The sequence below is a fragment of the Fonsecaea erecta genome (genome assembly GCF_001651985.1).
Source record: "Fonsecaea erecta strain CBS 125763 chromosome Unknown Scaff10, whole genome shotgun sequence".
Taxonomy (NCBI): domain Eukaryota; kingdom Fungi; phylum Ascomycota; class Eurotiomycetes; order Chaetothyriales; family Herpotrichiellaceae; genus Fonsecaea; species Fonsecaea erecta.
Genome location: NW_017387253.1, coordinates 365665 through 379098, shown reverse-complemented (window position 1 = coordinate 379098; position 13434 = coordinate 365665). Strand labels below are relative to the sequence as shown.

Here is a 13434-nt window from a genome sequence, read left to right as displayed (position 1 = left end):
CATCAATCCATCCACACCATGTCCCAGATGTACTCCCGCCCCGGCATGCACCCATCGTCATCCTCCTCCTCCGCTTCATCACACCAACACCAGCTCCTCCAGGCGCGGATCGCCAGCAAGCGCGCCGAGCTCGAGAACCTGCGGCAGCTGCGCGACCTGAGCGCGCACCTGACGGCGCAGCTGGAGCAGCTGGAGACGAAGCTGGGCAGCCTGCGGGACGGCGCGCAGGCCGTGGCGCTGGTGCTGGCGAACTGGGACAATGTGCTGCAGGTCATCGGGATGGCGGCCATGAAGGTGCCCTCACCGCCTGCGCCGGACGGGCCGGAGGAGGGGAATGGGGACGGACGAGGAGGAGAAGACAACAACGAGATGGCGAAAGATCTGAATCCGGCACGAGATCGAGGACAGCAGCAGCACCAACAACTGCCCGTGCCCTTGGTCCGCATACCCGTGCACCCCAAGGCGGAAGATGGCGGCTGAAGAGAGAGACAAACAGAAGCAAAAGAAACAACAACAACACCAGCACAGGACTTACTTTGTCACAAATGGGGATGGATAAGCGTGCGTGCGTGGCTGCGTGCATGCATGTCTCTGGAGCAGGCCGGACGGGATGAAGGTCGAGTCTACTACGATACTCTGGTTATGTATGACCTGGGTTTTCGACAGTCCGAGGCGCCGAGCCCTCAACAGGGTGGTGGTTGCTAGAAAGAAAGGAGAGACCCAAGCAAGATAGACAACACAATTGGTGAACAACTCTGAATGAATCCAATCGAGGAACCGGACCTGACCTAACCTAACCGAACGTTGGGGCTTCCCCGGCGGTAGGCTTTCTCGCTCAGCTCAGCGACACCGTGTGCCTGTGACAAACGAGAAAACTAAGACACCACCGACGGCAGACAATCAATCAATCGTGTCGTCGCTCGCAGGAGTGAGTGAGTGAATGACTTGGTTCAAATCCCTTCCGAGCCCAAACGTGAAATCCTTTCCCCCCGATTTTGTCCATACCAAAACAACACCTTCGCTGAAAGAACAAGGACCTTTGTAATGAAAGCAGGACATTCCACATCAGGAACTCTCTCCCTCTCTCTCTCGCCTAGACTAGACACCGAGACCCGGAAGACACAGCAGACAGACCTTTGCCATTAGGTCGGGACCACGGTGCCGGTCTGCCCTTGAGCTGCCATGTTCTCAGTAGCAGCAGCAGCACCACCACCACCACCACCACCACCACCCATCTCCGCCTTCTCCTTTTCCCGTGCAGCCAGAATCTTCGCGGCGGCCATCTTCTTCTTCTGCTTCTCTGCCCACTCCCGGCTCGCTTGTCGTCCTCGCTCTGCCGCCTCCGCCCGGGCCTTGCGCGCGGCCTCTTCCTTTTCCCTTCTCTCCTTCTCCAGCCGCTCCGTCTCAGCTTTCGACCGTGCAAAGACCTCCCTGCCCTTGGCCTTCTGTTGCACGACGTCGTCTTTGGTCACTGTCGACTTCTGACCGGTGGCTAGATGCATGATCGAGGCGCGTGGCTTGGCCGGAGTGGCCGACGTGGTGGTCCGACGTGCGCTGCTGCTCGCTTTTGCGGTTTTGGTGAGAGCTTCTGCTGTTTTCGTCTTGGAACCGAGCGATGATGGACGCGGTTTTGGCTGCGTCGCGGCGGCCGGATTGGGTTCAACGTTCTCCTTGTTTCCGCCGGTGGCGTAGATGCTCATTCTTGCTTGGCTGGCCTTGTTCTCTCGTGGCACAACACTGGGACGAGATATCTTTGCCGGCACCGGTCTGGCCTTGAAGGCTTTTTTCTCATTGCTCGCTTCTTCCTCGCGCTTCATGCGCTCTTCTCTCTGGGCCTTGAGCTTGGCTGCGACCGCCTCGCCCGGCAGTGAAAATTTGGGCTTTGTAGGCGACTTGTTGGATTTGGCGGGTACGAATCCGGGTTTGCTGGTGGACAAGGCACCATTGGCAGGCTGCTTCTTGCTGGTGGTGGGAAGGTTCTTAACAGGAGAATTCGAGAACGAAAGCGGCGGTGCGGCACCCAGACTAGAAGATTCTCTCGCCTTGTGGCCGTCAACAATCGGTCGCCTCGCAGGTTTTGCGGCGGTGGTTGCTTTGGCGGTCGGATTAATGTTTGAAGATGCCCGTCCAGCGGTCGATTTCAGGCGCTCTGAAGCTCCTGAAGTTGTTCCAGCCTTCGGTGGAAGGCGCCGAGGAGGTGGTGCTGGTCGTCGGCCGCTCACTTTTTGCTGAGGATCTGTTGGGGGTTTGGTCGGCTCGAGATAGACGCGGGCTGGCGTGTTCCTTCGCAGTTTCACGGGGGACTCCATCTTCAGTTCGTCCAGGGCAGGCAATGTCTCCGAAATCTTCTCGATCGCATCTTCGAGGGCATCAATCGCTTCGACAGAATCCTCGATGCGGGGTGTCCGGGAGCTCATCTGGCCGGCGAAGGAGTCCGGGGATTTGTTCTCCTCCAACAGTGTCTGCAACCTGCCCGGGGTCCTCGATGTGATCTTCTCCACAAACGAATCTTCAACCGTGTCTGCAGCAGACGACGACGTAGCCTCCTCCATTGGTTTATGCACAGATGGATCGAACTTGGGGGTCTTGGGAGGCCCGGTGTGGCAGCGTTGGGGGGTCAAGTTCGATGCGGCTATCGCTTGCTCTTGCTGGATCGCGTCCACTGCCTCGACTGTGACTTGAGTTATTTGCACAGCAAGTTGGTCGACAGAGACAGCCAAAGGCGTGTCCTGTATCCTGCCGTGGCCTTCAGAAGATTCACTCTGGTGGCTGTCGTTCGCGTTCGCAGGCTGCGGCTCCTGCGCCTCGTCCGATTCTCCCTGGCTGGACTCTGCGGCGGCGTTGTCATGCTTGGGTTTCCGCGCTTTCCTCCTGCTCTTGGATTTTTGCATGGGCTCGATTGGGTCGTCTGTGAAGGGATCGTCCGTGGTCCAAGGGTTGATTTCGGTGGTGATGTCTTTCAATGGGGGCCGAACGAGATCCTGGTTCGCGTCGGCGTCGGCGTCGGCGCAATCATCCTGTGGCGAGTTATTAGCATTCGCGTCGGCGTCCTCGTAAATGAGATGCGGTTCCTCTTGAGCCTGGGCTCGCAGAGCTGCACGAGTCATGCGCATGGTTACGTGATGTTGGTCTATGTGTGGCACTTTTCAATTGATTGTTTGCTAAGATAAGAGGTGTCTGTCCGTCTGTCTGTCTGTCTGAAGTCCGGATCTGACGCGCTTTGTTTGGCACGGAAAGTTACCCAGCAACCAAGATTCTGCCGCTGCTTTAAGGCAGCTAATGCTACCCTCCATACCGCCATCTCTACGGAATGACGAGGAATGGCCCAGTACTTGATCCATATAAAGGAACACATCGGAAAAGAGGGTCATAACCTCTTCTACAAAAACCTCGCCAGGTTCCGGTCAGTCACTCAATAAAGGTAGCAGATGGCAAAGGGGGCTATTGCCGCTATTGAACCCAACCATCTCCGAAAGTCTTGAATGCCTTTTCCCCTTCAGTCTCACGAAATCTGTCCTGGACTTGCAACGTCGCAGCCCTAGCCACCATCCTGGCCAGCACCGTGTCCAGTGTGCAGAGGTTCCTAGACGTTCTCAGCCACCACAACCAGTTGATCCACTATTCCCGTCAAAAACTCGTTCTTCATCCAGTCCATGAGCTGTGCTAGTTTCGAAAGGAACTGTTCCACGTGACCAGACACACCTGCATGCCAGTATCCCACGACGGTCGACTGATACAAGGTGCACCCGTCATTCACCCGGGGATAATGAACGGAGAGTTGAAGTTGCGGCCCCTCTGTAGTTATGGAAAAGACGAAAGGTGCCATTTTCGCACGCGGGGAGTCGGGCGCGTAACGATCGTGGACGTCCGTAAACAGTCGCAGCAGGTTGATGATGCAACTTGCAGCCACTGCGGCTTCATTCTCGGCTTTGAACATAGACGCCCCAGTAGAATATGCCTGTCCTTCGATCACCAGGGCAGGGAACAGAACACCCGCACCATTCGAGGTTGGATCCGCGCACAGGATATTTTGGGCTTCCAATTCTCTCATCGGCGCCAGTTTTCCCTTACCTTTTGACAATATGTCATCTATCGCGACTTTCCGAAAGCCAACAATGCAATCGGGACGTGGTGTCTTGACACCGCTGTCCTGTCCTGGTTGCGAAAGCTGGGGTTTTAGGCTCGAATGGAAATCTAGGCCAAGGATTAGCACGCGAAGAAGTGGACCTTTGGAGTGTGAAGAGAGGCCTTACCAAACTTCCTGGCGACTCCCAAGATAGCCACATCCTCTTTGTAAAGGTCAAGAACGTGGATCAACGGCTCGATGAAGTCATCCTGTGGAAAGTTATCTTGAGTCATATGGCTGATGTCGTTGGACATCAGCTTTGTGCAACGGAGGATCCAGTTCGCCATTTCAGTGGTAATTTTCCGATTAAAGACAACCTCTAGTTGCGATTGGATATCCTGCGGGAGTGAGTGTACGGAGAAGTCAATGTTAACGCTCCGAAGGATCTTGAAACGATAGTGAGCACGTGCTGTCGATGTGGTTGCCGGGGTCGTACTATCTTGAGGCTCAGCCGTCTCGGTCGAAGTATCTGTCGTCGACGCTGCTGTGCCCTTTCCACGCCGATGCCCACCTCTACCTCCGCCTCGATTGCCTCCTCGTTTTCCCCCTCGATTTCCACGGGTAGTTGGGCGAACAGAAGCCATGTCGTCAGAAGCACTAAGCAGCTGCTTCTGGAGCTTCTTCAGGTTTCCTTTGGAAAGTTTGAATCCTGGCACGTATTGTCGTTCCTGCGTCTTGGAGTGCACGTCGGGATAACAGTTGGCTAGCCGGTCTTTTCGAATACGTGATTTACCTGTTGCTGTAGCGGGTACGGTTGCAGACGGCGAGTTTCTTCGTGGTCGCTCTTGCGGGCGCTTGGCTTCGGCAAGGAGTTTCTTTGCCTGAGCTCTGGTCACTGGACGGACGGGCGACGCCGGGGGAAATGTAGGAGTATCTTCGACGGTGGCTGTGCTGGGTGATTGTGGGGTCCGCGACTGAGATATCTCATGAGGAGAAGTCAAGGTTTCGTTCTTCGGTGCACTCTTTGCACGGCTTCCTTTGAATTATCAATATGACTTGTTTTTTTCAGAGGATGGAATCGGGGAAGGAGAAGCACACCTCTGGCAGGTCGTCGCCGACCTTCATATCCTTGTCTAGGAGCCATTTGCGAGGGGCGATCCCTCTATCTCGGATGGAACAAAGATGTCTGAGATGTTCAACACGCATGAGAGGGCCGTGTGCGCAGTCGAAAGTGAAGCCAGGTTCTGGAGCTGTCTTATTTGTTGAAAGAATCAGAGACCTGCGATCTTTCAAGTATGGTGGCCAGGTCAATCCATGGTTGCAGTCCATTCATTGTTGTGTTATGGCTGATAGCATTCTCTGCGGCACACCGCAAGCGGCCGCATTCTTTGTCGTCTCTCGATCAGCATCCACCACATACGGCCCTGCAGCGAATCGTGCCAACTCCTTGGGCTTGCATAGGTTTGTTGTACAATTCGTGGTGCTAGTTTTTGGAAAGTCTCTGGAATCTTCTCTTGCAGTGTACCTGCAGCTGAAAACCTGTCATGCTGTTACGAAGTTCGGCTTGCTTGATCGGGAGCAGCGTCGGTACGTAAGACTAATCTGGATCGTCAAAGCCATTTTTGTGGTGCGGATCTATCCTTGATCCCCGGAGAGGTATCGAGACGGTCTTATCTGGGGAGGACATCATGTGTTCCCAGATCGAGATCGGGGTCCCGAGGACGTTTGCTCCAAAACGACAGAATGGCCTTCATTCATGTTTGGAACCTCTGTTGGGATGGTCTGACCCTTGTAACCCAATCCGTATTATTAATCAACAGACTGCGAGATCCAATTTTCAATAGCTGGTTCCTGCTCCCCGGTTGCACTGACACTTTCAGAAAGGTCGTCAGCATCCTCGTCAGAAGATTCGTTGACATTGAGCCAAGGATGCATCCATATATCTCGCTCTTTCAACGGGTAGCCATCTGATCGCAACCAGCCGAATATACTTCTTGCTGCGAGTTCAGATAACCTTTCGGGATTTGGATCACCCTGACATTGAGGGCTACCCAGAAGGTCGCCTGTGATTCCATTGGCGCCCATAAAACCGTCGTTCGCGGTGAAGTCACAATCAGGAGCGCTTTTCCTACCGTCCCGTAGGTCCCAAGCCCAATATTTGTATTGCAAACAGTGCTTCCCGGTGCAACAAGCATGCTCTCGAACCTCAAGATCTGCGTCTTCTAAGTCTGTGTCTCCGAAAGGTTCCCACGGACAGATAGTCACTCGGGAGTGATTAGGTTGCGCGATGTATAGAAGTCGGCATTCATCCGCACGACTTATTTTTTGATTGTTCATTTCTGAAGGGATCTGTTGCCTCGGGCCAATGAACGAGTGTGACGTTGAAGTCCACGCAGCGGAGAGCATGTGGATAGCAAACAAGCCGGCACGTACAGGTTGAAGAATTTGTTTCTCGATTCCGAGAATAATAGCCTAGCCAAATAGGAGCAACCCTATGCTGTCGTCTGCCCATAACCGTTGCCAGTCTAGAAAAGTCTTTGCGTCGAATGATGGGATCGATGGTCTCGAAAGCCCCTTCCAGCCATGCATCAACAAGATTGCAGGACACGCTTGGTTCATAGAAGGGTCCATGCAAAAGAGGTCTTATGCCTACGGTATTGCAACTGAGGGACATGTAGAATGGAAGAAGCCGAAGATGCTCCTCAAAGTTGTATTGAAAGGTGGAAGGACCACGTCTAGAACGGGCCTCGATGCGTGGCCTCGGGAGATGAAGTCGACCGGATCGTCCCCGGTACGGGATAATTAAAGCTGTTGCAAGAGCCGCTAAGCATTGGCTGGAAATTCCATGGTGAGAGCAAAACTCCGAAAGGTATTGCAAAGCCAACGCGGAGGATGGCGGAGTTCTGTGAGCGATTTCGAGTTCCGCAAGGTGTCGTTCTTGCGACGTTGATTCGGTCCTCCACAAAAGAAATGGTTGTCCGGTCTCGATACGGATTGACCAGGGAGAGAGGTATCTCTTTCCAGAGCAGGTGATCGCAGCTTCCCACCCCATCCCAGAAGCAAGAATAGCAGCCCACCACCGTGCGGCGTCATGACTCACTATCCCCAGATCAACGTGCACAGCGTCTGAGGAAGCAGGACTGTCCACCAGACTAAATTGTGCAAGATCGGTAAGATATACTGGTTCGCCCAAGTTGAGGGGCAGTCTCTGCCCAAGTGGTTAGGGGGTTGGAATTCGATCCATTTGGCAGACAAAATATATCACCAGGCAAGCGTCAGGACTGCAATGTAATTCTCCCCAGTGGGCTCGTCAATATTTTCCGCACCAGGCTAATCTTGAAATCGACTATCCGTGGTGAATGAGAGTGAGGCGGGGGGAGTGATCCCAAGGAGTAGGCGTTGTTGTATAGTCTTATTCCGAAGATGGCATTCACCTTGTGTTGTTTCCCACACTGAGCTCCCGGTAACCCATAACTCTCTGGTATCGTCGTACCCGGCATGTTCCAATTTGACCTGGGAGAGATGCAGGTCTTTACGGAAATCCAGAAATGCAGGAACGTGACCTAACATTCCGGGGAGATTCACGCAGTCGGCCGTCAATAGATTTATCCCATTTATAGACGTCGCGTAAGACCACGTGTATGAGCTCTTCGCAAGGAAACTACGCGTCTTCTGTGGGCTAGCTCGAATAGGGTCATGCATTTTGGGGGTCTCAGCTTCCGGAAGGCCAACGCGTCTTCAGCTGTCATCGGAGCCGAAATCGAAAGGGAAAAGAAGCCCGCGACGATGAGAGAAGGAACGGTAGAAGCCATTTAGGGGAACAACAGGGAGTGCAGCATCAACACATTTGATTGATCTACTGAAGACAACGATCCAGTGGAAGGACAATTGAATGGACAATTGAATGGACAATTGAATGGACAATCGCCGCGATCAGTGAGTGCTGAAGTTGTTATTCGCCAGACCTTCCACAAAAGATTTCCACCATGACGCGCAGACATCCTTCTTTCTCGCCACACCTTCCTCCAATCTTATCGCAACAGAGAGTGCTTGATCAACGACCTGACGAGTGTTTCCTTTCGAAAGAGAGATCTCGAAGATGCCGATGACGAAGTTCTCTGTCCGTACACCCTCCGCCGAGAAAAGGAATATGTTCGAGGAGCAATCGGTCGGAACGAAACGTCGTTGTGCTGTCGACGTGCTGAATACCGCAAATCGATGGCCCACGAGGATAGAGGACCATGTCACCGATACAGCCAACATGTCGAGATTTCCTGGTCGCCAGACTGGGGATAAGGGTCAAGGAGTCGCTATGGTCAAAATTATCAAAATCAACAGGGTTCAGACCCATCTAGACTGAAATCTGTGCTGAATGAGACTCTGGATCAACATCATGACTTTCTGCACCCGAAACAGGTAGCCCAACGAAGCCCCCAACGAAGCCACCAACGAGTCCGTGGCCGAGAATCCACTATACCAGACCCAGTCTGCTGGAGACGGCGTCGACCCAGGTGGACAAACGGTGCCATGACTTGTCCGAAGCTCTTCCTCAGGACAAAGAAGACCGTAAGTCCCATCTGTGCAGCTAGCTCTGTGGCTTCCTGCTCCGTCACCACCGCTGGTTGGTGAGGCTTGCACAATCCCACTAGGGCTATCGGACACTGCCCCCGGCCCGCCTGCTCAATCGCAGACGTGTATTTCGTGATGGCATCGACACTCTTTCTACAGTTCATACTGAAGACGACCAAGAATGCCTCCCCTTGTGAACAATAGTAATTGAGAATGTTGGGCATTTCGAAACCCCCTCTGTTCCACAGTTCGATCATAATATCCCTTTCGCTCTCTTCGGTTCCGATTTGAACAGATCTCAGTACGTCTCCCGTCAGAGAATAGAGACGTTGGTCGATGCGATTGATTGTTTCGAACTGTTCATGGAGTAAGTATGTATTCGATAAGGTGATAGAGTCTTACTCGATAGCTCAACGCCTGGCTAGCCGCACCGTCTCCCAAAATAACGATGCGCAAGTGCTCTGACTGTTCCGGAGGTTTCATTTTCTTTCCTTTCTCTCGGATGAGGCTAAGTCGAGCGGTATAGTTGCCACCAGTCGAGCAAGGCGGACGAAGTAGGGAACGAAACAGTAGCGACAGATGCACAGATGGAAGGCAAACCCCTTGGAAACCCTGTCCGTTAAAGAACAATCTCGACGTTCTTTGTCCCTCCGCCACGACAGGAGTACATGATTGCAGTCCCGACACATGTGTGTGGTGTTGGTACACTGGAACCGAGAGGGCTGCCTGACTGACAGTTAGGGGGACAGGCGGGGATGGCGGGCGAGGCTCCCTACATCCAAAGACATTGGACGACCCGAATAGAGCGATACCAGGCGTCTGTCGATCCGCCGCGCCAGGATCGATCAAACATATACCATCTCTTCTCCGATTGGCCTGCGAAGCCGGCTTGTGGAGTTGGCACTAACGCCAGGGGCGACGCAGGGGTATATGGTTGCAACTGTCACTTCATGTCTAGAAAGCATCATATCCCAGTCAGTGAGTGAGTGACACAGCAGCTTTCTGTTGACTGGGGAATGTCGCATTTCGGTCAAGGATCAGCCATCCGGAGCGGACTAGCCGTCAACCACGCCGCCAGAACTTACAGCAGTCAGTAACGTCAAGTGTCTTATACCGGAAATCCTATCCACCAACAGCAGACCTAGGCTTCAGTAGACCATCCTCGGCCTGGTGGGAGGGACAACATGAGGTCACAAAGGGGTTAAGAGATGAGTTCCAAAATCCATCGACTGGTGAGGAGCACAGGAAGCCCCGTTGACACAACCGTGGCATGGACTTCCCACGGTGGGGGAGGTGGTTGGAATGGTGTCGAGCGCGTCTGGGCCCTCCCGATTTCGAAATGGCTGCATTCTGGAACATGAGCAGGTCGACTCGAATCCTTCAAGGTCATATGGGCCCAGTGGCGATTGGTGTGCGGGTTCCATACGCTACAGAATCCCTCTCTGGTTGGGCGGTCCACAATCTCTCTCATGTTTTCTCTGCAAGGCCTTTGACTTTCCAAATCCGCGCGGTCTTTGCGAGATTGTGGCCCGGTGTATTTATTTTTCGCTTCGCACAACAGAGTTGCTTGAAACACAGCTCTGAAAACGAAGGGCACGGTCTCCATTGGTGGGTACTTCTATGTCCATTGGATGCTCGTATTTATACTGATCTCTCTATTGTCGATGAAGGCTCTTTCCCCGGGCAAAGAATGCCGACAGCAAAGCGATTGCTGCGACGGCAGTGTTGGCAATGTAGGCGTATTTCAAGCCACGGTAGTACACCTGCCTGGCCGCCGACTGCACGTCCGGTGGCAGACGGTCCAACACCGCCACGGAATGACGGATCTGATCCACCAATTCGTCTCTATTTGGGATTTCTCCCAGCGCCGACGGAAGTTGCTGGGCCAGGATATTTTGCAGCAATGTTGAGGATGCAGCAACCCCCCAGACGGTGCCCATCGAGCGGAACAGATACACCGTTGAGGTGGACACGGCTTGATCTATACGCAGTCAGCAGGGCTGTAGTTGGCGTTCCGCCGGCGCCGTTGCACTTACAACCATGGTCAAACGCAGCCAGGAAGGTGAAGAGAATCGCAGGATAGCAGATTCCCTGGCCAAAATTCGCGGGGAACAGATATACCATGTACTTCCACGACGCGTCCTGATACTTCAGAGACGCAACGAGCCCATTCCCCACCATCATGATGAAGCAGCCGGCTCTCACGAGCTCACTCAGCCGACCCCATCGAGACATGACGATCCCAGAAAGAACACCTCCGGCAGGGGTCGCCAGAGAAGGAATCACCAGACGCATACCAGCTTCCGAGGGATTATCTCGAAGCACAACTTGGAAGAACAAGGGGCTAATAAAGAGGAACTATCTCGTCCGTCAACAGATGTATGATCAGGGATCTTGGAGACCCAACGCACCGAGTAGGCAGCCATGCCAACACAGACATTACTTATCTGATTGGATATGGCAAGAGTCCCGTGCAACATGGACATGGGCATCACAGGGACTGCCTTCGTGCGGAGCTCCACCACGACGAATATGAGGATGAGGATCACACTCAAGACCATGGCACCAATGACGCGGATGTCACTCCAAGGGTAGTTGTTCCCTCCCATGGTCATGGCACCCAGCTGCGCAGAAAGACCAAGGACCAAGAGAACAGCGCCCCAGAGATCGATCTGCTCCCACTTTGACGAGAGCTTCCCCAGTCCTGACGACACATCCTCTTCATCCCCCGCCGCCTTGGCGGATTCGTTCTTCTTGATCACAAAATGTCCCACCACGAAAGCAAACGTCGACACAGGCACCTGGAGGAGGAAACACCACCGCCACCCGACATGGTCGGCGATCAGGCCGCCCAGGGAGGCGCCACAGACGGAGCCAAATCCGTGCAGGACGTTCTGGCAAGCCTGGTACATGCCCCGTTCCTGGAAAGGGATCATGTCCGAGTTGATGATGGTGGCCATGGTCATGAGCCCCCCACCTCCGAGGCCCGTGAGGGCCCTCATCACGTTCAGCGTGATGATGTCGGGCGCGAACCCGCACCCGAGACAGCCCAGCAGAAACGTGACGGTGGCCGTGAAGAAGCACGTGCGCCGGCCCAGGATGTCAGAAAACCGGCCGTACAGCGGCTGGAAGGCGGTGCTGGTGATCAGGTAGGAGGTCGTCAGCCAGGAAATGGTGTTGGCGGCGTGGAACTCGGAGCCGATGACGGCGTAGGTCGAGGCCGTGATGGTGCCGTCGAAGCCGGACAGAAACACGTTGGAGAAGATGGCTGTGAATTCAGGGGTATGTATATCAGCCTCGGATGCATGGAGCAGCAAAACCCACCCACTGCGCCCCGTTCGTTCTTGTTCCTACCGATTTCAATCCAGATAAAGCCCGGGCCAGGCTTCCATTTCTCCCCGCGGCCATCGGGACTCGCAGAATCGACCAGGAACGGCGCTGATACTTCTGACTCTGTCAGAATCTCACTGACTGTGTAATGCTCCTGTTCCATTGCAGCAGTTATACAAAGACGTCTCTGTCTTGATCTCCCCTTTGTTCGTTTTCACGGTCAAGATTCTGTTCTCCGGAACGACGCCATGCCAGTGAATTTATTCTCGTACTGATATATGCAAGTTATCAGCCAAAACCGGTTTCGCGGACTTCGGTGTGTGGGCGCTTCACACGTATGTAGATTCGGTACTGGGTCTCGAAAGAAAGGGACGTCCAAAAAAGAAATCCCCTTATTAGGTTTCGTCGTAATACAGGATAAGCATCGGTGGACTTTTTTCGCCCATCGCGGGTCAATCATGTATGCGGAGCAAGGTGTCATCATGTTTGTCCAGTATTGCGTGATGGCGAGGCGGTGGCCATGACGGGTTCCACCGGCGGCCCCAAATTCCTCCTGCATCTCGTACATACATAAGGATCCGCTGAAAGAGCCGGAACTTCATGTCCGTCTGTCTTCCCTGCCTGCTGCCCCCCATGATTCGTGGTTGACGGGGCTATGTGTGTTTAGTTGTTCAGGGATCGACGGATCCCTGACAGTGGACCAATCAGCTTCCATGAAGTACGCATGCATTCGAGGTCTCTTTTATGTACTGCCCAAGGTGAATGGTAGAAAAGTGGATTTGCGCAATATGACAACACACAGGTTTTCGTTTCCTCGTTCCTGCAGACACGTCGGTGATTTTGAACTGCGGGAGAGTAAAACAACTCGTGCCAATCCCGTATTCACGCAGGCGCATATTGCATAATATGTACTGGGCCTGGGCCTGGTATTGAAGCCCCGGTCTTTCAATATTTCCACAGTGAGTCGGTGGGCAAGGGGACAATCAGGGCAGCAAAGGAGATATCAATTACCAGCCTGTGCGACAACTCGGGCGCCCGCGACGGAAAACAGCTCACGCCCACGACCCAGGCCCTACCCACGACGACGACGTGCACTTTAGGTGCAAGATCATGCCAGGGTCGGCACCGAGACCCTGGGAGTCCCGAGGTCGTACAGGCATCTTCTTTCTTGTGCCCGCCTGGCGATCCGCCGAAGGATGAAAAGCGCGCGGTGCATTTTCTCGCTCCGACGAAGACTGGAGGAAGACGAAACTGGTGATGGAACGGGGGAAAATGTCCTGCTTCGTGGATAGGGATATGTCATATGTGAGCAAAAACAGTGCTGCTGTCATGGATGAGGCATCGATTGGAACCTTTTTCCCATCCTGCCTACCCGGTTTTCCAGTTTTCCACTTCCTGCTCTACCTCTCTCCCTTCCCTCCTTTCCCCGTCCCTCACATACACACGTCCATCCATCCCTCCATCCACCT

At 53.8% G+C, this 13434-nt stretch overlaps 4 protein-coding genes across 4 annotated transcripts; 1 reads left to right on the top strand and 3 right to left on the bottom strand.

The window, feature by feature from the left end:
• Window positions 1-18: 18 nt before the first annotated feature.
• Window positions 19-480, top strand: AYL99_09855 (hypothetical protein; the record flags this gene model as incomplete). The annotated part of the gene is made up of 1 exon (XM_018841361.1): window positions 19-480. The coding sequence occupies one exon, from the start codon at window positions 19-21 to the stop codon at window positions 478-480; it is 462 nt and encodes a 153-aa protein (XP_018689070.1).
• A 662-nt stretch (window positions 481-1142) lies between these two features.
• AYL99_09854 (hypothetical protein) lies at window positions 1143-3113 on the bottom strand (the record flags this gene model as incomplete). Its single annotated transcript, XM_018841360.1, has 1 exon — window positions 1143-3113. One exon carries the CDS (start codon window positions 3111-3113, stop codon window positions 1143-1145), a length of 1971 nt encoding a protein of 656 aa, XP_018689069.1.
• A 470-nt stretch (window positions 3114-3583) lies between these two features.
• Window positions 3584-5210, bottom strand: AYL99_09853 (hypothetical protein; the record flags this gene model as incomplete). The annotated part of the gene is made up of 3 exons (XM_018841359.1): window positions 3584-4194; window positions 4254-5102; window positions 5165-5210. 3 exons carry the CDS (start codon window positions 5208-5210, stop codon window positions 3584-3586), a joined length of 1506 nt encoding a protein of 501 aa, XP_018689068.1.
• Window positions 5211-10290: 5080 nt separating this feature from the next.
• On the bottom strand, window positions 10291-12128 carry AYL99_09852 (hypothetical protein; the record flags this gene model as incomplete). Its single annotated transcript, XM_018841358.1, has 4 exons — window positions 10291-10616; window positions 10672-10993; window positions 11047-11903; window positions 11960-12128. 4 exons carry the CDS (start codon window positions 12126-12128, stop codon window positions 10291-10293), a joined length of 1674 nt encoding a protein of 557 aa, XP_018689067.1.
• Window positions 12129-13434: the final 1306 nt, after the last annotated feature.